The 23,911-nt window shown below is 51.3% G+C and overlaps 1 protein-coding gene across 1 annotated transcript in view; it reads left to right on the forward strand.

The window, feature by feature from the left end:
- LOC140396251 (adiponectin receptor protein 2-like) overlaps nt 1-23,911 on the forward strand; it is a 113,079-nt gene that overhangs the window by 17,183 nt on the left and 71,985 nt on the right. Inside the window, 1 exon segment of the mRNA XM_072484601.1 lies at nt 9,031-9,271. Coding sequence (XP_072340702.1) covers nt 9,077-9,271 — 195 coding nt within the window. The 5' untranslated portion in view covers nt 9,031-9,076.

The raw sequence follows: 23,911 nt of genomic DNA on the forward strand, positions 1-23,911 counted from the left end.
CCTTTTTTTCAGGGGGGGGGCGGTTTCTGTTAAATGTTGAGATTGTAAGGCGTTGTAGGGGTGAAAAGTTTATGTGGGGATGGATGTTCCCATCCCCCCCCCCCCCCCCCCCCCCCCCATCTGTTGTATGGCACTCTGCGTTTAACATCTGTTTGTTTGCTTGCGCGTGTGCGCGCGCGAAGGACGTGGGGGTGGGAGAAGAAGGGGAAGGGGGAAAGGTGGGTGGGGGAGGGAGGGTTGCGACGGGGGAGGGGGGGTTGCGACGCGGCAGGGGGTGAGAGATGACATGGTCAAGGGTGAAGAAAGGGGCCATCTGGGATGGGCCAGATACAGAGTGCAATTAAAGGGGCAGGAGTTAAGTGGGGAAGATGATGGTAGAGGGGATTGGAGGCGCAAGCCTCTGGTAAGATTGGTTACGTGGAACATCCGGGGACTGACTAGGCCGGTTAAAAGTCGTATGTGTTTGCGCACCTCGGGAGCTTCAAAGCGGGGGTTGTCTTTTTGCAGGAGGCACACCTCCGTGTGAAGGACCAGGTTAGGTTAAGGAAGGGATGGGTCGGGCAGGTTTTTCACTCGGGGTTTGATTTGAAATCATAGATCATAGAATTTACAGTGCAGAAGGAGGCCATTCGGCCCATCGAGTCTGCACCGGCTCTTGGAAAGAGCACCCTACCCAAGGTCCACACCTCCACCCTATCCCCATAACCCAGTAACCCCACCCTACACTAAGGGCAATTTTGGACACTATGGGCAATTTAGCATTGCCAATCCACCTAACCCGCACGTCTTTGGACTGTGGGAGGAAACCGGAGCACCCGGAGGAAACCCACGCACACACTGGGAGGATGTGCAGACTCCGCACAGACAGTGACCCAAGCCGTAATCGAACCTGGGACCCTGGAGCTGTGAAGCATTTGTGCTATCCACAATGCTACCGTGCTGCCCCATCGAGGGGTGTGGCGATTCTAATGAGCAAAACAATGGCGATGGAGGTGAGGGATCCAGGTGGGAGATATGTGATTGTGAGTGGGGTATTGGAAGGGGCACCAGTAGTGTTGGTAAATGTGTGTGCCCCAAATTGGGATATTGTGGGATTTATGAGTGGGTTGCTGGCAGCAATCCCAGATTTGGCCACGTACCAGTTGATCATGGGAGGAGATGTTAACTGTGTCCTGGAGCTGAGGGTGGATAGATTGAGCCCCAGGTCGATGGGTAGGGTACGAATGGCAAGGGAGCTGGGGGGGGGGGTTTATGGAGAGGATGGGTATGGTGGATCCATGGCGCTTTCAGAACCCAGGGGGAAGGGAGTATTCCTTTTCACACATCTAAGGTGTATTCGAGGATTGATTACTTTGTAGTGAGTCGGGAGATTCTTTTGGGGTGGAGGGGGTAGAGTATGAGGGGATAGTTATCTCTGACCATGCACCCCACTGGCTGGATATTCGGTTCAGTACGGGACGAGAGCAGAGGCCGGGGTGGATGTTTGACTCTGGGGTTGCTGGCGGATGGAGGTTTTTGTGATCAGGTGTGGTTGGCGATTAGTGATATAATCCCTAAATCAGAATGGGGAAGTGTCGTCGGGCATTTTTTGGGAAGCACTGAAGGCAGTGGTCCGGGGAGAAATTATCATTTACGGTTCGTGCGAATAAGGAAAGGAGGGCGGAACATGACTGTCTAGTGAGCGAGATAGTGGAGGTGGACAGGGAATATTCGAGATGCCCACCGTGGAGGGATTGGCGAGGAGGAAAAGGTTACAGGGGCAATTTGACAGGCTGACAACGGGGAGGGCGTAGGGCAAGAGGGGTGCAATAAGAGTATGGGGAGAAGGCGAGCCGCATGCTGGCGCACCAGCTGCGGAGGCAGGCTGCGTTCAGGGAAATATTGAAGATATGGGCTGGGGATGTGGTGTCAGAGCCAGGGAAGATAAATGAGCCATTCAGAGAGTATTACCAGGGACTTTGAGCCAGGCCCAGGAGGAGAGGAGGGGGTCATGGGGTGGTTTCTTGATGAGCTGGAATTTTCCCAGGTGGAGGAAGCAAAGAGGCAGGCGTTGGAAGAGTCCCTGGGGCAGAGGGAGGTGCTGGATAGTATCGGGTATGAAGTCGGGGAAGGCCCCTGGGCCAGATGGGTACCCGGCAGAATTTTATAAGGAAATTGTGGCGGACCTGGCACCACATCTGTTGGGGGCGTTTAATGAAGCAATGCAGAAGGGGGAGTTGCTGGAGTCGCTGAAGCAGGCAGTGATCACACTAATCCCCCAAAAAGGGAAGGATCTGGTGGAATGTGGGTCATATAGACCATATCACTATTGAACATGGATGTGAAAGTATTGGCTAAGTTGTTGGCGGGGAGGATGGAGGATTGTGTCTCGGGGGTGGTTGCAGAAGATCCAAGCAAGCTTCGTGAAGGGCAGGCAGCTCGCGAGTAATATAAGACAGCTGTTGAATCTGGTGATGAATGCGTCGAGAGCTCTGGTACCGGAGGTGGTGATGTCCATGGATGTGAGAAAGCATCTGATCGGGTGGAGTGGCAGTACATGAAATGAATGAAAATCGCTTATTGTCACAGGTACGCTTCAAATGAAGTTACTGTGAAAAGCCCCTCGTCGCCACATTCCGGCGCATGTTCGGGGAGGTTGGTACCGGAATTGAACCGCGCTGCTGGCATGCCTGGGTCTGCTTTAAAAGCCAGCTATTTAGCCCTGTGCTAAACCAGCCCTTGTTCGAAGCTTTGGGAAGGTTTGGGTTTGGACCGAGATTTGTGCATTGGGTGCAGTTGCTGTATGTGGCGCCAAGAGCAAGGGTGAGGACAAATGATACGAGTTCACAAAGCTTTAACTTACACAGGGGTACGAGGCAGGAGAGCCCGCTGTCGCCGCTGCTGTTTGCGCTGGCCATAGAGCCATTGGCGATGGCTCTCGGGGTTGGCAGAGTGGCAGGGGATAATGCAGTGACAGAGGGAGCATCAGGTGTCGCTCTATGCCCATGACCTCTTGCTGTATGTTACGGATCCGTTGGAGAGTATGGGAAGGATTATGGGCCTGTTGGGGAGGTTTGGAGGGTTCTCTGGATACAAGCTGAATGTAGGGAAAAGCGAGGTATTCCCGGTGAATGAGCTGGCACAGTGGGCTAATTTAGGGGGGATGCCATTTACGATAGCGAGGGATAGGTTCAGGCACTTGGGGGATTCAGGCACTTGGGGGATTCAGGCACTTGGGGGATTCAGGCACTTGGGGGATTCAGGCACTTGGGGGATTCAGGCACTTGGGGGATTCAGGCACTTGGGGGATTCAGGCACTTGGGGGATTCAGGCACTTGGGGGATTCAGGCACTTGGGGGATTCAGGCACTTGGGGGATTCAGGCACTTGGGGGATTCAGGCACTTGGGGGATTCAGGCACTTGGGGGATTCAGGCACTTGGGGGATTCAGGCACTTGGGGGATTCAGGCACTTGGGGGATTCAGGCACTTGGGGGATTCAGGCACTTGGGGGATTCAGGCACTTGGGGGATTCAGGCACTTGGGGGATTCAGGCACTTGGGGGATTCAGGCACCGAGGGACTGAACGGGGCTCCATAAGTGGAACTTAACAAAACTGGTGGAGGAGGCCAGGGATGATCATAAGAGGTGGGATACACTGCACTTAATGTTGGCGGGGAGGGTCCAAGTGGTGAAAATGAATATTCTGCTGAGGTTCTTGTTTATCTTTCAGGCTCTCCCGATCTTTATACCAAAGGCCTTTTTCGGAAAGTGGACACAATCATCTCTGACTTTGTATGAGCGGGGAAGGTGCCGAGGGTGGGGAGGACCCTGCTGCAGAGGCAGCAGGGGGAGGGGTTGGCGTTGCCAAACCTGTTTCATTATTATTGGACAATGAATGTGGACAAGGTGTGGCAGTGGTGGGAAGGAGAAGGGGTAGAGTGGGTTAGGATGGAGGGAGAAACTTGTAAGGGGTCTAGTTTGAGGGCTATGGTGACGGCAGCATTGCCAATGGCTCCGAGTAGATATTAAGGGAGCCCAGTGGTGCAGTCCACAGTGAAGATATGGAATCAGCTGCGGGGAGGCGTTTTAGGGTGGAAGGGATGTCGGTGCTAAAGCCGCTGTGCGAGAATCATGGGTTTGAGCCGGGGTGGATGGATTGTGTATACAGGAGGTGGAAGGGAAGTGGGGCTGGTCAAGGTGAGGGATTTGTATTTGGAGGAAGGGTTCGCCAGTCTGGAGGAGCTAAGGAAGAGAGTAGAGCTGCCGAGGGGTAGTGAGTTCAGTATCTACAGGTTAGGGACTTTGCACGAAAGGTTTGGAAGGGGTTCCCTAGAATGCTGGGATACACCCTACTAGAGTGACTGCTGCTTCCGGATGTGGACGGGGAGGGAAGAATTGGGGATATATATAAGTGGCTGGGGGAACAGGGAGGGGAGCGGGTGGTGAAGATCAAGGAGAAATGGGAAGCGGAGTTGAATGAATGAAAAATGAAAATTGCTTATTGTCACAAGTAGGCTTCAAATTAAGTTACTGTGAAAAGCCCCTAGTCACCACATTCCGGCGCCTGTTCAGGGAGGCTGGTACGGGAATTGAACCGTGCTGCTGGCCTACCTTGGTCTGCTTTCAAAGCCAGCGAATTAGCCCTGTGCTAATGGAGTTCAATTGGGGAGTATGGAGTGAGGCACTGTGAAGGGTAAACGGGACCTCCTCTTGTGCAAGGATGAGCCTGATACAGTTTAAGGTGGTGCACAGGGTGCATATAACTCGGGTGAGAATGAGTGGGTTCTTTCAGGAGGTAGCCGATAAGTGTGCGAGGTGTGGGCGGGGGCCAGCGAATCATGTTTTGGGGTTGTGAAAAATTGGGAAGATTCTGGGCGGGAGTGTTCGCTGTCTTAGCCAGGATAGTGGAGGAAGGAGTGGACCCGGACCCTTTGGTGGCGATATTTGGGGTTTCAGAGAAGCCGGAGCTCATGGAGATGAGGAAGGCCGGTGTCTTGGCCTTCGCCTCTCTGATTGCACGGCAACAAATTTTGCTGGAGTGGCGGTCGGCATCTCCACTAGCAGCATGGTTGGGTGACCTGCATGACTTCCTGCGGTTAGAGAAGATAAAGTATGAGTTAAGAGGCTCAGCAGGGGAGTTTGAGAAAAGGTGGGGGATGTTTGTGACCGTGTTTGAGGAGCTGTTTGTCGCAGGGGGGTGGGGGGTGATGGGAAGGGAGGGGTGAAAAAGGAGAAAAATCTGTACAAACTGTATAGTTGATTGTTGGGAACAATGTTTCCCGGGGTGTTTATTTGCTGTAACCTACTTTGATACAAATTTGAATAAAATGTATTTAAAAAACAAAACAAATTAGAGATTCAAGACATTTGCTCAGCGAAGAAAGCCACAAGGTACCACACCACACTTAACAATAAATGACAAGTAACTGAATTTATTCCATGTATTTCTTAACCCACCTAGATGTCCGTAACACTAGGTGTCAACTCCGGCTCGCTCGAGGGTTTTCAATCTTCACCTTCAAAGATCTTACATTGAAATTCTCTCCAACTTGGATATATTCGATGATGGCCCACCTTGTAGGGTTTCATCCATGTCCTATGCTCATCAAATACCGGCACAACTTCAGATCTTCGGCCATGCCAAGCAGATTAATGGGGACCTGTTTCTGTTCCCTGTCTTTGTCCCTTAACCATGACTTCCTTTGGGGACCTCTTCCCTGTTACCTGCCTGGGACACTAGTCTTTCATGGCGCTTCGCATCTGGTCACTGATCCAGGTTTTTCGAAACCGTTTTTTCTCTTTGTGCAGGCATGGGGCTTGCCCTGGGCCCGAAGATCATAAAGATGCAGAACTGCGCATGGCAGCCCACTCCCAAACTGCAAGTGCACAGAAATCCCAAGGTCTGTCACTGCACCATTCCACTAGGTTCTCAATCTCCCTCCTGTATTCTGACTCGTCGTTATTCGAGATCCAGCCCACTATGGTCGTATTGTCAGCAAACTTGTAGATGGAGTTGGAACCAAGTTTTGCCACGCAGTCATGTGTGTTCAGGGTGTAGAGTAGGGGGCTAAATACACAGCCTTGCCGGACCCTGGTATTGAGTACTATTGTGGAGGTGGTGTTGTTTATTCTTGGTGATTGTGGTCTGTGTGTTAGAAAGTCGAGGATACAGTTGCAGAGTGAGAAGCCAAGTCTTAGTTTTGGACATTTGATATGAGCTTGGCTGGGATTATGGTCTTGAAGGCAGAGCTGTAGTCAATAAATAGGTGCCTCATGTAGGAGTCCTTGTCATCGAGATGCTCTAGGCATGGGTGTAGGGCCAGGGAGATGGCGTCTGCTGTGGACCGGTTGCGGCGGTATGCGAATTGCAGTGGATCAAGGCGTTCTGGGAATATGGAGATGATGTGCTTCATGACCAACCTCTCGAAGCACTTCATTACGACTGAGGTCGGCCACCGGATGGTAGTCATTGAGGCACGTTGCCTGTCTTCTTTGGCACTGGTATGATGGTGGTCTTCTTGAAGAAGGTGGGGTCCTTTGAGCGGAGTAGGGGCAGGTTAAAGATGTCCGCGAACACATCTGCCAGCTGGTCCGCGCAGGCTCTTCGTGCGCGACCAGGGATCCCGTCCGGACCCGTCTCCTTCCGAGGGTTCACTTTCAGGAAAGCCGATCTGATTTCGGAAGCTGTGATGGTGGGTATGGGTGTGTTACGGGAACAGCAAACAGTTGAAATTAATGTTGCAGAGGAGGGAATAGGGCTTGTAAAAGAAAGGTTTAAAATTCATCAAGTAGCACACTTTGGAGTAAGACTGCAATTTTATCCTCCAGGTTGAACAATGTTGCATTTGAAATATAAGCAGTATACGGGGAAGTAGGAAGATACCTGGCTAAAGTGTAAACAGCAAGACAACATTTTAAATTTGCATTTCTCGTTGGAGTGAGGAAGAGTCTGGTTCATGACTGGGCTAGATTTAAAGTTTTTATTAGTGTGAACACAGAGCATGTTTAATTTGTGCATTTTGAGGGTATTTTTTCCACAGATACAACATTTTGTGAATCTATGATGATATCATCCCTTGTATTTTCTTAAAGTGGGGATTGAGAGTGAATTTTTAAAACATTTTTTCCAGAGGTGTCAGGATCAGGTTTAGACAAGGCTGCATGAGTGATTTTTTTCTTTCTGAAAGATTTTAAGGAAATAGCCAGCAGTGAATGGGCTGTAGTATTTGAGTGAGAAGGAGCAGAATGGAACTGGAGGCCTTGGGTAGGTTTTGTGTAAAGAGCCAGCTGGAACAAAGCTTTTTCTGAAAAACAGTATGAACAGTAAGGGCTTAAATGGAATTGGTGTTGTTGAAAGTGGGGCAGGAGAAAGGCCAGATGTACATTGTACAAAAATTTGAAATAATTGTTAAAGACAAGTGAAATGGAAGATTAGGAGCAGGCGGCATAAATATTGAAAATAAGTTATTTACATTTAAAAAAGAAAAAAAGAAAGTGATAGTGAAATTAAACTTAAATGCAGGCAAAAACATGCAATATGGTGGGAGGCTTGTATGTTGTGGGGACTGTTAAACAGGGATTCCCATTGAAACTGGTTTATGTATAAATTACTATAAATGTTTATGGATAATAAAAATATTTTAAAAAAAGTTTATGGAATTAGTTCCTATTTTTAATGGTGATGTTAGGATTTATAATGGATAGGTGATGGGTAGTTTGTGCAAATGCAAGATTTCTAATATTGCTATTCCTTTTTATAGTGTTGCTTAGTGAGGCAAAAGATTTGTTGTTTCTCGAAGAGTACGGATGTGGTGCCTAATTGAGAGTAACATAGGGTCACTGTTTTGCTGACAAATTTCATGTTTATTAAATTGTATTCTGGTATTGGTATTTTTACTGATATTTTGCGGTTTGAGTCACCACTGTCTATTACTCCCAAGTACAAAAATGCATCAATGGCTTTTGTGTATTATATTGTTACCCATGTATTCATTTTCTATTCTGTACCATTTAAAAGTTGAGAATACACATCAAGGCGGTAAGGGAAGGACGATAGTTGGTAATTAGTGGTATTTGCGAGTAGAAATTACGTTTAATAGCACTTGGAGGCAGATCTTTGCTTAAACAGCAGTTGGGAGTTTGTGATTGGTTCCTCTTTCGGTGTGTTTGTGACTTGTCGTCCTTTCCTTGTTTTCTTTCCAGTGTAATGGAAAGGCATGTTGATTGTAGGTCCTAGGTTTGATTCCCAGACAATGTGAGGAACCTGATCTCTTACGGGATGCCAAATTTAGCTTAACTGTTTCTGCGATAGACGGGAGGAAAATAAGCAGACTAGTTCCTTATTTCGATCGAATGACCCCTGTTAGAAAGTAGTGAAAGAATATGTAATGCCTTCCAATCATAGAATTTACAGTGCAGAAGGAGGCCATTCAGCCCATCGAGTCTGCACCGGCTCTTTGAAAGAGCACCCTACCTAAGTCCACACCTCCACCCTACCCCATAACCCAGTAACCCCACCCAACACTAAGGGCAATTTTGGACACTAAGGGCAATTTAGCATGGCCAATCCACCTAACCTGCACATCTTTGGACTGGGAGGAAACCGGAGCCCCCGGAGGAAACCCACGCGCACATGGGGAGAACGTGCAGACTCCACGCAGACAGTGACCCAAGCTGGGAATCGAACCTGGGACCCTGGAGCTGTGAAGCAATTGTGCTAACCACCATGCTACCGTGCTGCCCAATGGTGCACCAATCTGCTGAACTGTAGGTTTACACCTAAAATATGGCAAAGTACCAGATGGCTTTTCACACAATGGAGCTGTACTGCAGCAAAATCGATTCCTTTCGGAGAGGAAGTTTGAGAAGTGAGATTTTTAAAAAATCAGGCAATGAACTAAACTCATTTAATAGTTTGGATCCCTTCATTACACTGATAAAATGTCTGAGACGTTTTTATTAACATAAGCATTTTCTCAATACTGGTATACTATTAGCTTGTAATAAGAATGCAGAATAGAAAATTAATTTATCTACTTTTTTTTAAACAGGCTTTTAAAATCAACTACATTTCTGAACAAAAAAAAACACCAGTTAATGTTTAAAGAACAACTCTACATTATTGACAAACTGGAAGGCCCACGGTTAGACGAGGACCTAAGCTCCGGCTTAAGGAATCGGAGGGAAGGAGTAAGAGACCTGATGTCATTTCAAGAAAAACAGTGCAACACTCCAAGCTCAGAGTTGAATCAAGTGAACTCAATTGTGAAACATGCATCTGACTTGTTGGATGTAAGTACAAAATGTAAATTTATGTTATAACGTTGTTTTACTAGTATTATGTATAATTTTAAATGATGTTTGACCCATTAAATAGCATTAGAGTATTTCAATTGTTGGTTGATGAAAGGTTTGGGGATTGCAAAAATAGTTACTTTATATTTCTTAATTTTTACCACCTGCACCCTCCCTGCCAGTGTCCGGTGTAATGTATCCCATCTCTTAGAATCCCTCCCTCATTTCCTCTACCACCGTTGTCAAATTCCACGTGTGCATCGTAGCCCATTCCCTAATCATCTGAATCCCAAGTACCTGAACCTTTCCCTAGCTATCCTAAATGGCAAAATCCCGAAGTTGGTGCCCCCTGTCCCGCTACATTCACCAGGAACACCTCCCTCTTCCTGAGATTTAACTTCTGCCCAGAGAAGGCCCCAAATCTCTCCAATATTCCCATGACCCTACCCATACTCCCCAACGGGTCCGATGCAAACAACAACAGGACGTCCAGTGCTCCCTGCTCCCCCTCACAATCCCCTGCCACTCTGCAGACCCTGCCACTCTGCAGACCCTGCCACTCTGCAGACCCTGCCACTCTGCAGACCCTGCCACTCTGCAGACCCTGCCACTCTGCAGACCCTGCCACTCTGCAGACCCTGCCACTCTGCAGACCCTGCCACTCTGCAGACCCTGCCACTCTGCAGACCCTGCCACTCTGCAGACCCTGCCACTCTGCAGACCCTGCCACTCTGCAGACCCTGCCACTCTGCAGACCCTGCCACTCTGCAGACCCTGCCACTCTGCAGACCCTGCCACTCTGCAGACCCTGCCACTCTGCAGACCCTGCCACTCTGCAGACCCTGCCACTCTGCAGACCCTGCCACTCTGCAGACCCTGCCACTCTGCAGACCCTGCCACTCTGCAGACCCTGCCACTCTGCAGACCCTGCCACTCTGCAGACCCTGCCACTCTGCAGACCCTGCCACTCTGCAGACCCTGCCACTCTGCAGACCCTGCCACTCTGCAGACCCTGCCACTCTGCAGACCCTGCCACTCTGCAGACCCTGCCACTCTGCAGACCCTGCCACTCTGCAGACCCTGCCACTCTGCAGACCCTGCCACTCTGCAGACCCTGCCACTCTGCAGACCCTGCCACTCTGCAGACCCTGCCACTCTGCAGACCCTGCCACTCTGCAGACCCTGCCACTCTGCAGACCCTGCCACTCTGCAGACCCTGCCACTCTGCAGACCCTGCCACTCTGCAGACCCTGCCACTCTGCAGACCCTGCCACTCTGCAGACCCTGCCACTCTGCAGACCCTGCCACTCTGCAGACCCTGCCACTCTGCAGACCCTGCCACTCTGCAGACCCTGCCACTCTGCAGACCCTGCCACTCTGCAGACCCTGCCACTCTGCAGACCCTGCCACTCTGCAGACCCTGCCACTCTGCAGACCCTGCCACTCTGCAGACCCTGCCACTCTGCAGACCCTGCCACTCTGCAGACCCTGCCACTCTGCAGACCCTGCCACTCTGCAGACCCTGCCACTCTGCAGACCCTGCCACTCTGCAGACCCTGCCACTCTGCAGACCCTGCCACTCTGCAGACCCTGCCACTCTGCAGACCCTGCCACTCTGCAGACCCTGCCACTCTGCAGACCCTGCCACTCTGCAGACCCTGCCACTCTGCAGACCCTGCCACTCTGCAGACCCTGCCACTCTGCAGACCCTGCCACTCTGCAGACCCTGCCACTCTGCAGACCCTGCCACTCTGCAGACCCTGCCACTCTGCAGACCCTGCCACTCTGCAGACCCTGCCACTCTGCAGACCCTGCCACTCTGCAGACCCTGCCACTCTGCAGACCCTGCCACTCTGCAGACCCTGCCACTCTGCAGACCCTGCCACTCTGCAGACCCTGCCACTCTGCAGACCCTGCCACTCTGCAGACCCTGCCACTCTGCAGACCCTGCCACTCTGCAGACCCTGCCACTCTGCAGACCCTGCCACTCTGCAGACCCTGCCACTCTGCAGACCCTGCCACTCTGCAGACCCTGCCACTCTGCAGACCCTGCCACTCTGCAGACCCTGCCACTCTGCAGACCCTGCCACTCTGCAGACCCTGCCACTCTGCAGACCCTGCCACTCTGCAGACCCTGCCACTCTGCAGACCCTGCCACTCTGCAGACCCTGCCACTCTGCAGACCCTGCCACTCTGCAGACCCTGCCACTCTGCAGACCCTGCCACTCTGCAGACCCTGCCACTCTGCAGACCCTGCCACTCTGCAGACCCTGCCACTCTGCAGACCCTGCCACTCTGCAGACCCTGCCACTCTGCAGACCCTGCCACTCTGCAGACCCTGCCACTCTGCAGACCCTGCCACTCTGCAGACCCTGCCACTCTGCAGACCCTGCCACTCTGCAGACCCTGCCACTCTGCAGACCCTGCCACTCTGCAGACCCTGCCACTCTGCAGACCCTGCCACTCTGCAGACCCTGCCACTCTGCAGACCCTGCCACTCTGCAGACCCTGCCACTCTGCAGACCCTGCCACTCTGCAGACCCTGCCACTCTGCAGACCCTGCCACTCTGCAGACCCTGCCACTCTGCAGACCCTGCCACTCTGCAGACCCTGCCACTCTGCAGACCCTGCCACTCTGCAGACCCTGCCACTCTGCAGACCCTGCCACTCTGCAGACCCTGCCACTCTGCAGACCCTGCCACTCTGCAGACCCTGCCACTCTGCAGACCCTGCCACTCTGCAGACCCTGCCACTCTGCAGACCCTGCCACTCTGCAGACCCTGCCACTCTGCAGACCCTGCCACTCTGCAGACCCTGCCACTCTGCAGACCCTGCCACTCTGCAGACCCTGCCACTCTGCAGACCCTGCCACTCTGCAGACCCTGCCACTCTGCAGACCCTGCCACTCTGCAGACCCTGCCACTCTGCAGACCCTGCCACTCTGCAGACCCTGCCACTCTGCAGACCCTGCCACTCTGCAGACCCTGCCACTCTGCAGACCCTGCCACTCTGCAGACCCTGCCACTCTGCAGACCCTGCCACTCTGCAGACCCTGCCACTCTGCAGACCCTGCCACTCTGCAGACCCTGCCACTCTGCAGACCCTGCCACTCTGCAGACCCTGCCACTCTGCAGACCCTGCCACTCTGCAGACCCTGCCACTCTGCAGACCCTGCCACTCTGCAGACCCTGCCACTCTGCAGACCCTGCCACTCTGCAGACCCTGCCACTCTGCAGACCCTGCCACTCTGCAGACCCTGCCACTCTGCAGACCCTGCCACTCTGCAGACCCTGCCACTCTGCAGACCCTGCCACTCTGCAGACCCTGCCACTCTGCAGACCCTGCCACTCTGCAGACCCTGCCACTCTGCAGACCCTGCCACTCTGCAGACCCTGCCACTCTGCAGACCCTGCCACTCTGCAGACCCTGCCACTCTGCAGACCCTGCCACTCTGCAGACCCTGCCACTCTGCAGACCCTGCCACTCTGCAGACCCTGCCACTCTGCAGACCCTGCCACTCTGCAGACCCTGCCACTCTGCAGACCCTGCCACTCTGCAGACCCTGCCACTCTGCAGACCCTGCCACTCTGCAGACCCTGCCACTCTGCAGACCCTGCCACTCTGCAGACCCTGCCACTCTGCAGACCCTGCCACTCTGCAGACCCTGCCACTCTGCAGACCCTGCCACTCTGCAGACCCTGCCACTCTGCAGACCCTGCCACTCTGCAGACCCTGCCACTCTGCAGACCCTGCCACTCTGCAGACCCTGCCACTCTGCAGACCCTGCCACTCTGCAGACCCTGCCACTCTGCAGACCCTGCCACTCTGCAGACCCTGCCACTCTGCAGACCCTGCCACTCTGCAGACCCTGCCACTCTGCAGACCCTGCCACTCTGCAGACCCTGCCACTCTGCAGACCCTGCCACTCTGCAGACCCTGCCACTCTGCAGACCCTGCCACTCTGCAGACCCTGCCACTCTGCAGACCCTGCCACTCTGCAGACCCTGCCACTCTGCAGACCCTGCCACTCTGCAGACCCTGCCACTCTGCAGACCCTGCCACTCTGCAGACCCTGCCACTCTGCAGACCCTGCCACTCTGCAGACCCTGCCACTCTGCAGACCCTGCCACTCTGCAGACCCTGCCACTCTGCAGACCCTGCCACTCTGCAGACCCTGCCACTCTGCAGACCCTGCCACTCTGCAGACCCTGCCACTCTGCAGACCCTGCCACTCTGCAGACCCTGCCACTCTGCAGACCCTGCCACTCTGCAGACCCTGCCACTCTGCAGACCCTGCCACTCTGCAGACCCTGCCACTCTGCAGACCCTGCCACTCTGCAGACCCTGCCACTCTGCAGACCCTGCCACTCTGCAGACCCTGCCACTCTGCAGACCCTGCCACTCTGCAGACCCTGCCACTCTGCAGACCCTGCCACTCTGCAGACCCTGCCACTCTGCAGACCCTGCCACTCTGCAGACCCTGCCACTCTGCAGACCCTGCCACTCTGCAGACCCTGCCACTCTGCAGACCCTGCCACTCTGCAGACCCTGCCACTCTGCAGACCCTGCCACTCTGCAGACCCTGCCACTCTGCAGACCCTGCCACTCTGCAGACCCTGCCACTCTGCAGACCCTGCCACTCTGCAGACCCTGCCACTCTGCAGACCCTGCCACTCTGCAGACCCTGCCACTCTGCAGACCCTGCCACTCTGCAGACCCTGCCACTCTGCAGACCCTGCCACTCTGCAGACCCTGCCACTCTGCAGACCCTGCCACTCTGCAGACCCTGCCACTCTGCAGACCCTGCCACTCTGCAGACCCTGCCACTCTGCAGACCCTGCCACTCTGCAGACCCTGCCACTCTGCAGACCCTGCCACTCTGCAGACCCTGCCACTCTGCAGACCCTGCCACTCTGCAGACCCTGCCACTCTGCAGACCCTGCCACTCTGCAGACCCTGCCACTCTGCAGACCCTGCCACTCTGCAGACCCTGCCACTCTGCAGACCCTGCCACTCTGCAGACCCTGCCACTCTGCAGACCCTGCCACTCTGCAGACCCTGCCACTCTGCAGACCCTGCCACTCTGCAGACCCTGCCACTCTGCAGACCCTGCCACTCTGCAGACCCTGCCACTCTGCAGACCCTGCCACTCTGCAGACCCTGCCACTCTGCAGACCCTGCCACTCTGCAGACCCTGCCACTCTGCAGACCCTGCCACTCTGCAGACCCTGCCACTCTGCAGACCCTGCCACTCTGCAGACCCTGCCACTCTGCAGACCCTGCCACTCTGCAGACCCTGCCACTCTGCAGACCCTGCCACTCTGCAGACCCTGCCACTCTGCAGACCCTGCCACTCTGCAGACCCTGCCACTCTGCAGACCCTGCCACTCTGCAGACCCTGCCACTCTGCAGACCCTGCCACTCTGCAGACCCTGCCACTCTGCAGACCCTGCCACTCTGCAGACCCTGCCACTCTGCAGACCCTGCCACTCTGCAGACCCTGCCACTCTGCAGACCCTGCCACTCTGCAGACCCTGCCACTCTGCAGACCCTGCCACTCTGCAGACCCTGCCACTCTGCAGACCCTGCCACTCTGCAGACCCTGCCACTCTGCAGACCCTGCCACTCTGCAGACCCTGCCACTCTGCAGACCCTGCCACTCTGCAGACCCTGCCACTCTGCAGACCCTGCCACTCTGCAGACCCTGCCACTCTGCAGACCCTGCCACTCTGCAGACCCTGCCACTCTGCAGACCCTGCCACTCTGCAGACCCTGCCGGCCATCGCCAAGGGTTCAATTGTCAGCGCGAACAACACCAGGAGCATGGACAAGCCTGTCTCGTTCCCCTGTGCAGCCCAAAACTCTGAACTCATCCCACTTGTATATACACATGCCACCGGGGACCCACACCACAAACTTTGGACCTAGCAAGATCTCAAATAAATACCTCCACTCCACCGATCAAAAGCTTTCTCTGCATTCGTAGAGACGATGACCTCCGGCACCTGCCCCACTGATGGGAGTCATAACCACATTTAACAACCTCCTGATAATGGAGAGCTGCTGGTCCTTTATGAAACCCGCCAGGGGTGGTCAACAACCAACCCTGGCACACATCCCTTCATCCTCTTGCCAACAACTTAGCCAGCACTTTCACGACTGTGTTCAACGGCAAAATGGGGCTTTACGATCCACGCTTAAACGGATCTTTCCCGTTCTTCAGGATTAGCGTGATTGATGTGATCACTATCTCTGGCAGGTCCCCATTCTCCAACACCTCACTTTAAAAAACAAAAAAAAATTTTGTTTTAAATTCTCCTTTTTCACTTTCACCCACATTTACATCCATCAACAATAAACAATAATCAGCAAGATATGTCAGTCCCCATAATAACAACAATCCCATCTACCCACCAACCCTCACCCTTAATCTTACACAGCTCTCTCTCTCTCTTCCCTTCTCTCCCCCCCTCCCCCCCCCCCCCCCCCCCCCCCCCCCCCCCCCCCCACCGCAGGTCTCCAGCTCCTCCTGTCCACTGCCTCTTGTAATACTCCTCCTCCCAACCTCGGTTCCTTCCCCCCAACTTTCCACCCCGGCTAGACCACTCGGACCCTGTTCTGCCAGGCTCCGATGGCCGCAGCCCCTCCCCCCACCTCACTCCCTTTCCCACTTGCCCGGCCCTAGGAAAGCCCAAAGATCCCCTTTTAGCACACACACCCCGCATATCCACCTACACCCCAAAGAACTCTCATTTCGAGTGAAAGTCCCGTCCCTTCCCTTGTCCAAATATATACCACATTGGCTCCTTTAATCTCTACAAAAAAGATATATACCACATTGGCTCCTTTAATCTCTACAAAAAAGAAGAAAATACAGTCATGAGGTTACATCGGCACATGGCCATTTCCTCAATTTGTCAGTTCTGCCATAGTCCTTCTGCTTTCGCAAACTCCTCCGCTGCTTCCGCCGTTCCAAAATAAAAGTCCTTGAGCTTGTAAGTCACCCTCCGCTTCGCTGGATATACAATGCCGCACCGCACCTTGCTAATGTACAGTGCCCTCTTCACCCGGTTAAAGGCAGCCCGCCTCCTTGCCAGCTCCACCGTAAAGTCCTGGTATACACGTATACCAGCTCCAGCCCACTGCACCACCCGCTTCTGCTTGGCCCAGCTCAGGACCTTCTCCTTCACACTGTACCTACGGAAGCACAGAGTCACTGCCCTTGGCGGCTCACTCGCCTTTGGTATAGGCCTCCACGACTGATGAGCCCGATCCAGTTCATATCGGGAGGGATCCTCCCCCTCCCCAATAATTTTGCCAGCATTGCGGCAATGTTACTCAGTCCGGCTTCGGTCCTTCAACTCCTTCGGGCAGCCCCACAATCCTCAAATTCTGTCGCCTGGATCTGTTTTCCAGGTCTTCCATTTTTCCCTCGCAGATCCTTGTTAGTATCCATCACCTTCCGCATCTTTCCCCCATCGAGGCACGTTGATCACCGTGCTGCAATAACGTCTCCTCCACTTCCTTCAGCGCCTCCCCTTGCTCTCGCACCTCTGCCACTGCGCTCGCCACCGTCCGTCCTCACCGGGGGAAACCCGCCTCCTCCACCAACAGCACACGTCAAAGACCTCGCCTCATCTCCTTCCTCACCGTCTCCATGCATTTCGCAATCTGCGCCGCCAACTGCTTTTCAAATTCCGCAGCCATCACCGTAGTTATTTCTTCAGCCGTAAGCAGTGCGGGCCTTGCCTGGTGCTCCAGCCTCCATTTTTCCTGGTGACCCCGCGGTGACCTTTCCACTCCCCAACGGACCTCCAGCTGTTTTTTTTTCCCGGCCGTTTTCTTGCTCACCCCTCGACATTTTTCTTTGTTCCTTTTTTCCTCCTGTGTCTCCACTGTGCCTCCTCCGTGCCCTTCTCCCTTCTGCCGCCTCCGCGGACCCTGGGACCGGGGCTTAAAGCCCCGGAAATGCCGTTGCCGACCGGGAGCCCTCCATTGTGCGGCCGCCTCCCGCCCGCCGTCAACGGAAGTTCCTCCAACACCTCACTAAACATCCCCAATGAATGCAGTGCCAACTCTGTCACTAATGCCTTATAAAAATCTGCCGGAAAGCTGTCCAGCCCTGGAGCTTTCCCCGACTTCATTCCCCTGATGCTACTAATCACCTCCCTCCGCCCCAGAGGCTCCTGCAATGCCTGCCTCCTCTCTTCCTCCAAACTTCGAAACTCCAACCCATCCAGAAACATCCCATATCCCTTTCCTCTCCATCTTGCTTGGCCCTGTACAGCTTCTCATAATACCCACTGAACACCTCATTTAACCTCCTCAGCTCTGATGCTACCTTCCCCCTTCTCTGCACTCTTAAAATTTCCCTGGACGCAGCCTGCCTCCTCAGCTGGTGGGCCAGCATAAGGCTCACCTTCCTCCCCATATTGCACCCCCCTCTCCCTCAGGTAGCTGGCCCACTCCCTGTCGTCAAACTAACTGCCCCTCCAACCTCTTCCTCTCCGCCAACAACTCTTTTTAATGGGGCCTCCGTGTATCTCCTGTCCACCTCGACTAGTCCAACAAACCGTCCATTCTCCTCCCCTCCTCCTCTTATCCCTGTGCGCCTTGAACAAAATATCCCCTTGGACCGCCACCTTCAGCGCCTCCCAGAACGTTGCCGCCTCCCCGTTCTGGTTAGTCTCCATGTAGTCCCCAATTGCCAACCTCACCATTTCACAAATGCCCTTATCTGCCAAAAGACCCGAATCTATCTCCATCCTGGCCTCTGCACTTGCCCCATGCTAAGCCTCACCCCTAGCCAATGCGGCGCATGATCATCATCCCCCTCCGGCTCTGCCTCCTTTAATACCACCCTAAACTCGACTCATAAGGTGCCCCCGCCCACACCACCCATGATTATGTTTAGTCTCCAATTCTGCCACATTGCAGTCCCCCCACCCAGTGGGTGCCACCACCCCTTACCCATAAGGGAAAAAACACCCAAAATCATGCCCCTGCAAAAAGAAAAGCACTACAGATGGTTGGTGTGGGGTGGTGAGGGTGACACCCCCCGACAAACTTATTACTCTCCAAAGAAAAAACCCCCATCCGGCAACACACAATAGCCATAACATCTAACCTTTGCAGATGCAGCTCCGCCATCTCAGGCCACTCTGTTTTCCCCTATTTTATGGTCCCTTGTAAAGTCATTGGCCTCTTGCGCTTCAAAATAGTACTCCCGGCCTTCAAAAGTGACCCACAGTTTCACTAGGTACAGCACCTCTAAACCAAATCTTCCTTTGGTACAGCACTGCCTTGGCCCTGTTGAATCCAGCACACCCCTTCGCCAGCTCTGCACCAATGTCCTGCGATATTCGGACATGATTTCCCTCCCATTCACAGTCTCGCTTCTCCCTCGCCCAAAGTAGGATCTTATTCTCAATAAATTTATGCAACTGCTCAATCACCACCCTCGGTGGCTCCTCCGCTCTCGGCCTCTGCATTAAAGACCTGTGGGCCTGGTCCAGCACCACCTCCTTCACCAACCCGGCCAGCATTCTCAACACATTTTGTGGCGCTCGTTCCCTCCATATCCTCCGGCAGACCTTCAATTCGAAGGTTCTGCTGCCTGGACCTGGTTTCCTGCTCCTCAACCGTCACTCTCAATGACTTGCATTGGTTCCCCAGGATCCCCAACTCTGCCTCCTGGGACACGATCCAATCACTCTGGTTGGACACCACCTTCTCCTCCTCCTCGCATCGTCGCTCCTTGTGCCTCAAGGCAGTTCTCTACACAGTCTGTCGATCCTTGCAAAGGTGCTATTGCTCCCTCAATGACCTTCGACCAGTCGCCATGCATCCGCTTCCTTTGCTGGCAATACTCATCTTTGATAAAGGCCATCACTTTCCATCTGGGGCTTTCCCACTGCCCCCTCCGCCATTCTCATAATTGTTGCTGCGCCACTGATCCCCTTCAATTCCTCAGCCAGGTCTTTTACTGTTTTTGTCGGGTCTGGTGGCCAGTAGACATGCCAATCTTGGAGAGAACCTTTTGCAACACTTTCCCGTAATGAGTATAAAATGCCCAAACCAATGCCTTCGAGCAGAGCTGCCCTGTGCATGACCACTCACACCACCGGAAGTTCCAAGAATAATATTCTAATTGCATACCAAGTGAATTGTAGTTTACTGAAAAATAGATGATTCCACTTCGTCAAAGATTTGGGTGGATTTTTACTTTTGGAATACTGTAACCAAGTGAGCTTTTAAATACGGATATGTTTCTTAGAATGAGAATATTTATGCTTTTTGTTGAATTGCTGAATTAATTATTTTACAAGATTTATTTTGTTCCTTTTCTTCCCCTTAAATCTCTGTACGTCATTCCTGACAGAGTAGGTGCTTTCAATTCTGTCACTGCTATTCTGGAGCTGCCTGCTGTGGATAAATGGAAGTAGCTGAGGGTCACTTCCTCTTTTCTGGTTGATAAAACACCTGGACTTCAACTTGTGCTTTTAATAATGCTGTAGGTGTCTTTCGACAAGGGGGTTGGTTAGCTCAGTTGGCTGGATAGCTGGCTCGTGATGTGGAGAAACGCAAACAGAATGGGTTTAATTACTGTACCATCCGAGATTATCCTCTACTGGCCTCGTCTTCTCAACCCTGCCCCATGGCCGGAGGTGCGGTGACCCTTGGGTTAAATTATCACCAGTCAGCTCTCAAAGGGACTGTGATGACATTTACAGGTGACTTTGAGGACATATTGTTGGAAGTATCACTGGGATCTATGTTTGTTGGACCCATTGCTATTGATGTACATTCTTGTAAGCTTACAATTTGTGACCCTTTCTTGTTTTGAAAAGTCATGTGAAAACATGAAGAATAACTGAACATAAAAGGGCAGCACGGTAGCATAGTGGTTAGCACAGTTGCTTCACAGCTCCAGAATCCCAGGTTCGATTCCCGGCTTGGATCACTGTCTGTGCGGAGTCTGCACATTCTCCCCGTGTCTGCTTAGGTTTCCTCCGAGTGCTCCGGTTTCCTCCCACAGTCCAAAGATGTGCAGTTTAGGTGGATTGGCCACGCTAAATTGCCCTTGGTGTCCAAAAAAAGGTTGGGTGGGGTTACAGGGAGGGTGGAGGTGTGGGCTTGGGTAGGGTGCTCATTCCAAGGGCAGGTGCAGACTCGATGGACCGAATGACCTTCACTGTAAATTCTATGAAACGGATGATTTAGTTGATGTTATATATTTGGATTTTCAAAAGGTTTTCACAAAATACTGTGTAGTAGATTTAGAATATTTGGAATGAGGGGACTGGCAGCCAAGAAGATAGGAAGATGACTGAAAACAGAGTAGGGATTAAGTGTAGTTGGACTGACAAAAGGTGGGAAATGGTATTCTGAATGATTTACAGATAATGAATTAAATTTGAAGAGTCTTACTGTTGTAATGTTGGGAACATGGAATCCATTTTTTATGCACAGCAAGTTCCCACAAACATCCATGGTATAATGACCAGATGGACTGTTTTTAATGTTGGTTGAGGCATATAAAATTGGCCTGACACTGAAAACACCTCTTCTTTGAAGTAGTGCCATGGAGCATTTATGCTTACTCCAGATAGCTGAGAAGTTTTCCATTTCATTTTTAAGACAGGACCTCTGATCATGTGGCATGTCCTCAATCCTGATCTGGAGTAGCAGCCTAGATTTTTGTTCTTGAGTCTATAGAATGAGACCAAGATGTTTTTGATTCAGAGGTGAGTGTGCTACCAACACTCTTCTGTTAGAGTGGTAAGAATGTGGAGTAGTTGAAGAAAATAGCATAGGTGCATTTAAGAGAGAAGCACGTGAGAAAGAAAGGATTAGAAAGGTATGCTGATAGGTGGATGGGAGGGGGTAGGTGTGGAATATAAACAAGAGCAGCAACCATTTGGGTCAAATGGCTATTTCTGTACTGTAATCTGAATGTAAAACTATTCATTCATCTTGTTTCGGGTAAAATATTAATTGGCTACTCAATTTGAATAAAGAAGTTGTACCGTTGAGATGCCACTTCCTCTTTCATTTAATTTGTATTGTTATAATTTCATTGGGTAATGTGATCGCTTGGCTCTGGTATTTGTAATTCCTTCATGTGCTTGCCTGAATTATGGTTTAGTCTTCTGAGCATATAGAAGGTGGAATTTAAAATAAACTGTCATTGAATAATTCATCTGACAGCCAGTTGCTTCCTACTGGTAATAGTTTGATGATTTGAGTGTAGAATATGGTATTTGGAATACCTTGTTTCTGACTTATGGCTACAAAATTACACAAATAGAACCTGATTCTTCATACAGATGTGTGGAAATCTGAGTGATGACATGCAATTATGGGTGAAATTTTATTGGGGTCTTGCTGACTATCTAGAATCTGGCGAGACACCTAAGCTGCCAATCGGGCAATGGCGAGGCCAGCGATGGGCTTACCCTGGAATCGAGACCTCGGGGCAGAGGTCTTGCTTACAGTGAGCTGCCGACCAATCAGAAGCTGGTAGCTCTGGTGCACAGCCGTGCCACTGGGGAGGCCTTGGCTGCTGCTGGAAGGAAGGGCACCAAAGTCCCAGGGTTGTGGAGCGACTTAGGTCACATGTAAGTAAGTAATCCCACTTAATTAAATGCCCTTCCTAACTCCATGCTTGACACCAGACAGAGCAGAAGATTCTGTTCTATATTTCCACAAACCCTATTGTGAAGTTATTTAATTTTCAACTACTGGAAGCAAAGCAGTGCTGATATCACTATATTTTGTTCAGCCACATTTTGCCCCTGCCCTGCAACATTAACCGTACCCAACAACATTTACAATTACTTTAGTGCTTGGTCAAACTCTCATAATGAAGAAGAGGAATGTATTAAAAATATGACTGCTGTGCTCATCTACCAATATAATTGTTTTGCGTTAGTGAAAAGATTTTTGCTTTGTCATGCAATCTATCAGCAAACATAATGAATAGCATGAAATGTGTCTATCCTTAAAAAATCTGCCACCCCTTTTATCTGGTTCAGAATATCTCCCCTTTAAATCTCTTTCCGTGGAAGAGTCATCTTTGAAATGAATTCTTCCCGGCTCTTTCCCAAACCCAAGCTCTCAGCACGAACAGGAAAGATGTCTGGGGTTGTTTCTGATTGGTGAAGGTACACTTCCCACATCAACTGATAGGTGCAAGAGTGGCAGAGTGGTGGCGAGTTTGGTAGTAGCAAGAAGGCATGTCAACTTGGCAGCAGGTGTAGGAAAGGTGATTTAGTGAGTTTGACATTGTCTACAGAAATGTGTTGGAAGATTATAAAGATAAACTTTATTTAATGGTAAGTCATTGGTCTGGCAGTACATGGCAATACGATTGATCCAGAATGAAGAAGCTGTTCCAGTTATGCAAGATCCAATGCCAAAAGGGTAAAAGCCAAATTTGGATACCAGGTGCGAAGATAAAGGATTGGTGCTGTAAATACTTGGTAAGATGAGAACCATGAGCAGTGTCTTGGACTCCATTTGCACTTGAGCCTCCAAATTTATTTTGGTCATTGACATGCTAAGATCAGCACCCAAGTAAGACATTATTTCCATTGACACCAGGAAAAGTCTGCAGCCAAGATCCTGTAGAAAGGATAAGTTTGAGTGGGACAAGATTTGATCAATCTTTAATTTAACATAGTGATGATGCAGGGAGGATGAACAGAATATATTTGGAGCTTGAGGGAAATGAGAAAAGTTCAAATGTTAAATGGGCATAGTAGTATATTCATACACTTATGTTAAAAATTTGGAGGCTGGTAGTGAGAGAATAATTTGTTTTTGGAGGCCAAGTTGCAAGCTCGGTGTATGTTGTACAGTATTAATTCCCAAGTTGCTCAATTGTGCTTCCTTATCAAATAGCACGGTATATAAATAGTTTGTTCAGTATTTGCATTTTCATCACCATTTTTAGTGTTGGATTTTTCAAAATTATCAATTCTTGTTTTGAGCTCTGAGCTTTTGCCTGAAGAATCTAAATATGAAATGTTGTTTTGCATAATATACATAACTCTGTAATGTCTGTCAAACTGCAGTTTGTTCGGTCATACCTTTTCTTCGGCACAGCTGAGACTGAATTGCCTGTTTAATGGGGAACCAGGAAATGGTAGAGGAGTTAAATAAATATTTTGCATCAGTCTTCACGATAGAAGATATTAATAGCATTCTAAAAATGCTAAATAATCAAGGGGCATAAAGGTGGGGGGAGGAAATAAATTCAAGAACAACCACTAGAGAAAAAAATACAAGGCAACCTATTAGGACTAAAGGCCGATAAGTCTGGATCTGATGGGTTGCATTCTGGGATATTAAAGGAAGTAGCTACAGAAATTAGGGTTGCACTGACAGTAATCTTCCAAGATTCCTTAAATTCTGGAAAAGACCCAGAGGATTAGAAAATTGCCAATGTTATCGCCCTTCAAAAAGGAGGGGAGATTTTTAAAAAAACAAGAAATTATAGGACAATTAGAGTCCGTTACAAAAGGGCGGCAGTGGAGGTAGCACTGCTGCCTCCTAGCTCCAGGGACCGGGTTCAATTCTGTCCATGGGTCACTCTCTGTGTGGCGTTTCCTCCAGGTGCTACGGTTTCCTCCC

This window comes from Scyliorhinus torazame, chromosome 19 (genome assembly GCF_047496885.1).
Source record: "Scyliorhinus torazame isolate Kashiwa2021f chromosome 19, sScyTor2.1, whole genome shotgun sequence".
In the NCBI taxonomy this organism is placed as follows: domain Eukaryota; kingdom Metazoa; phylum Chordata; class Chondrichthyes; order Carcharhiniformes; family Scyliorhinidae; genus Scyliorhinus; species Scyliorhinus torazame.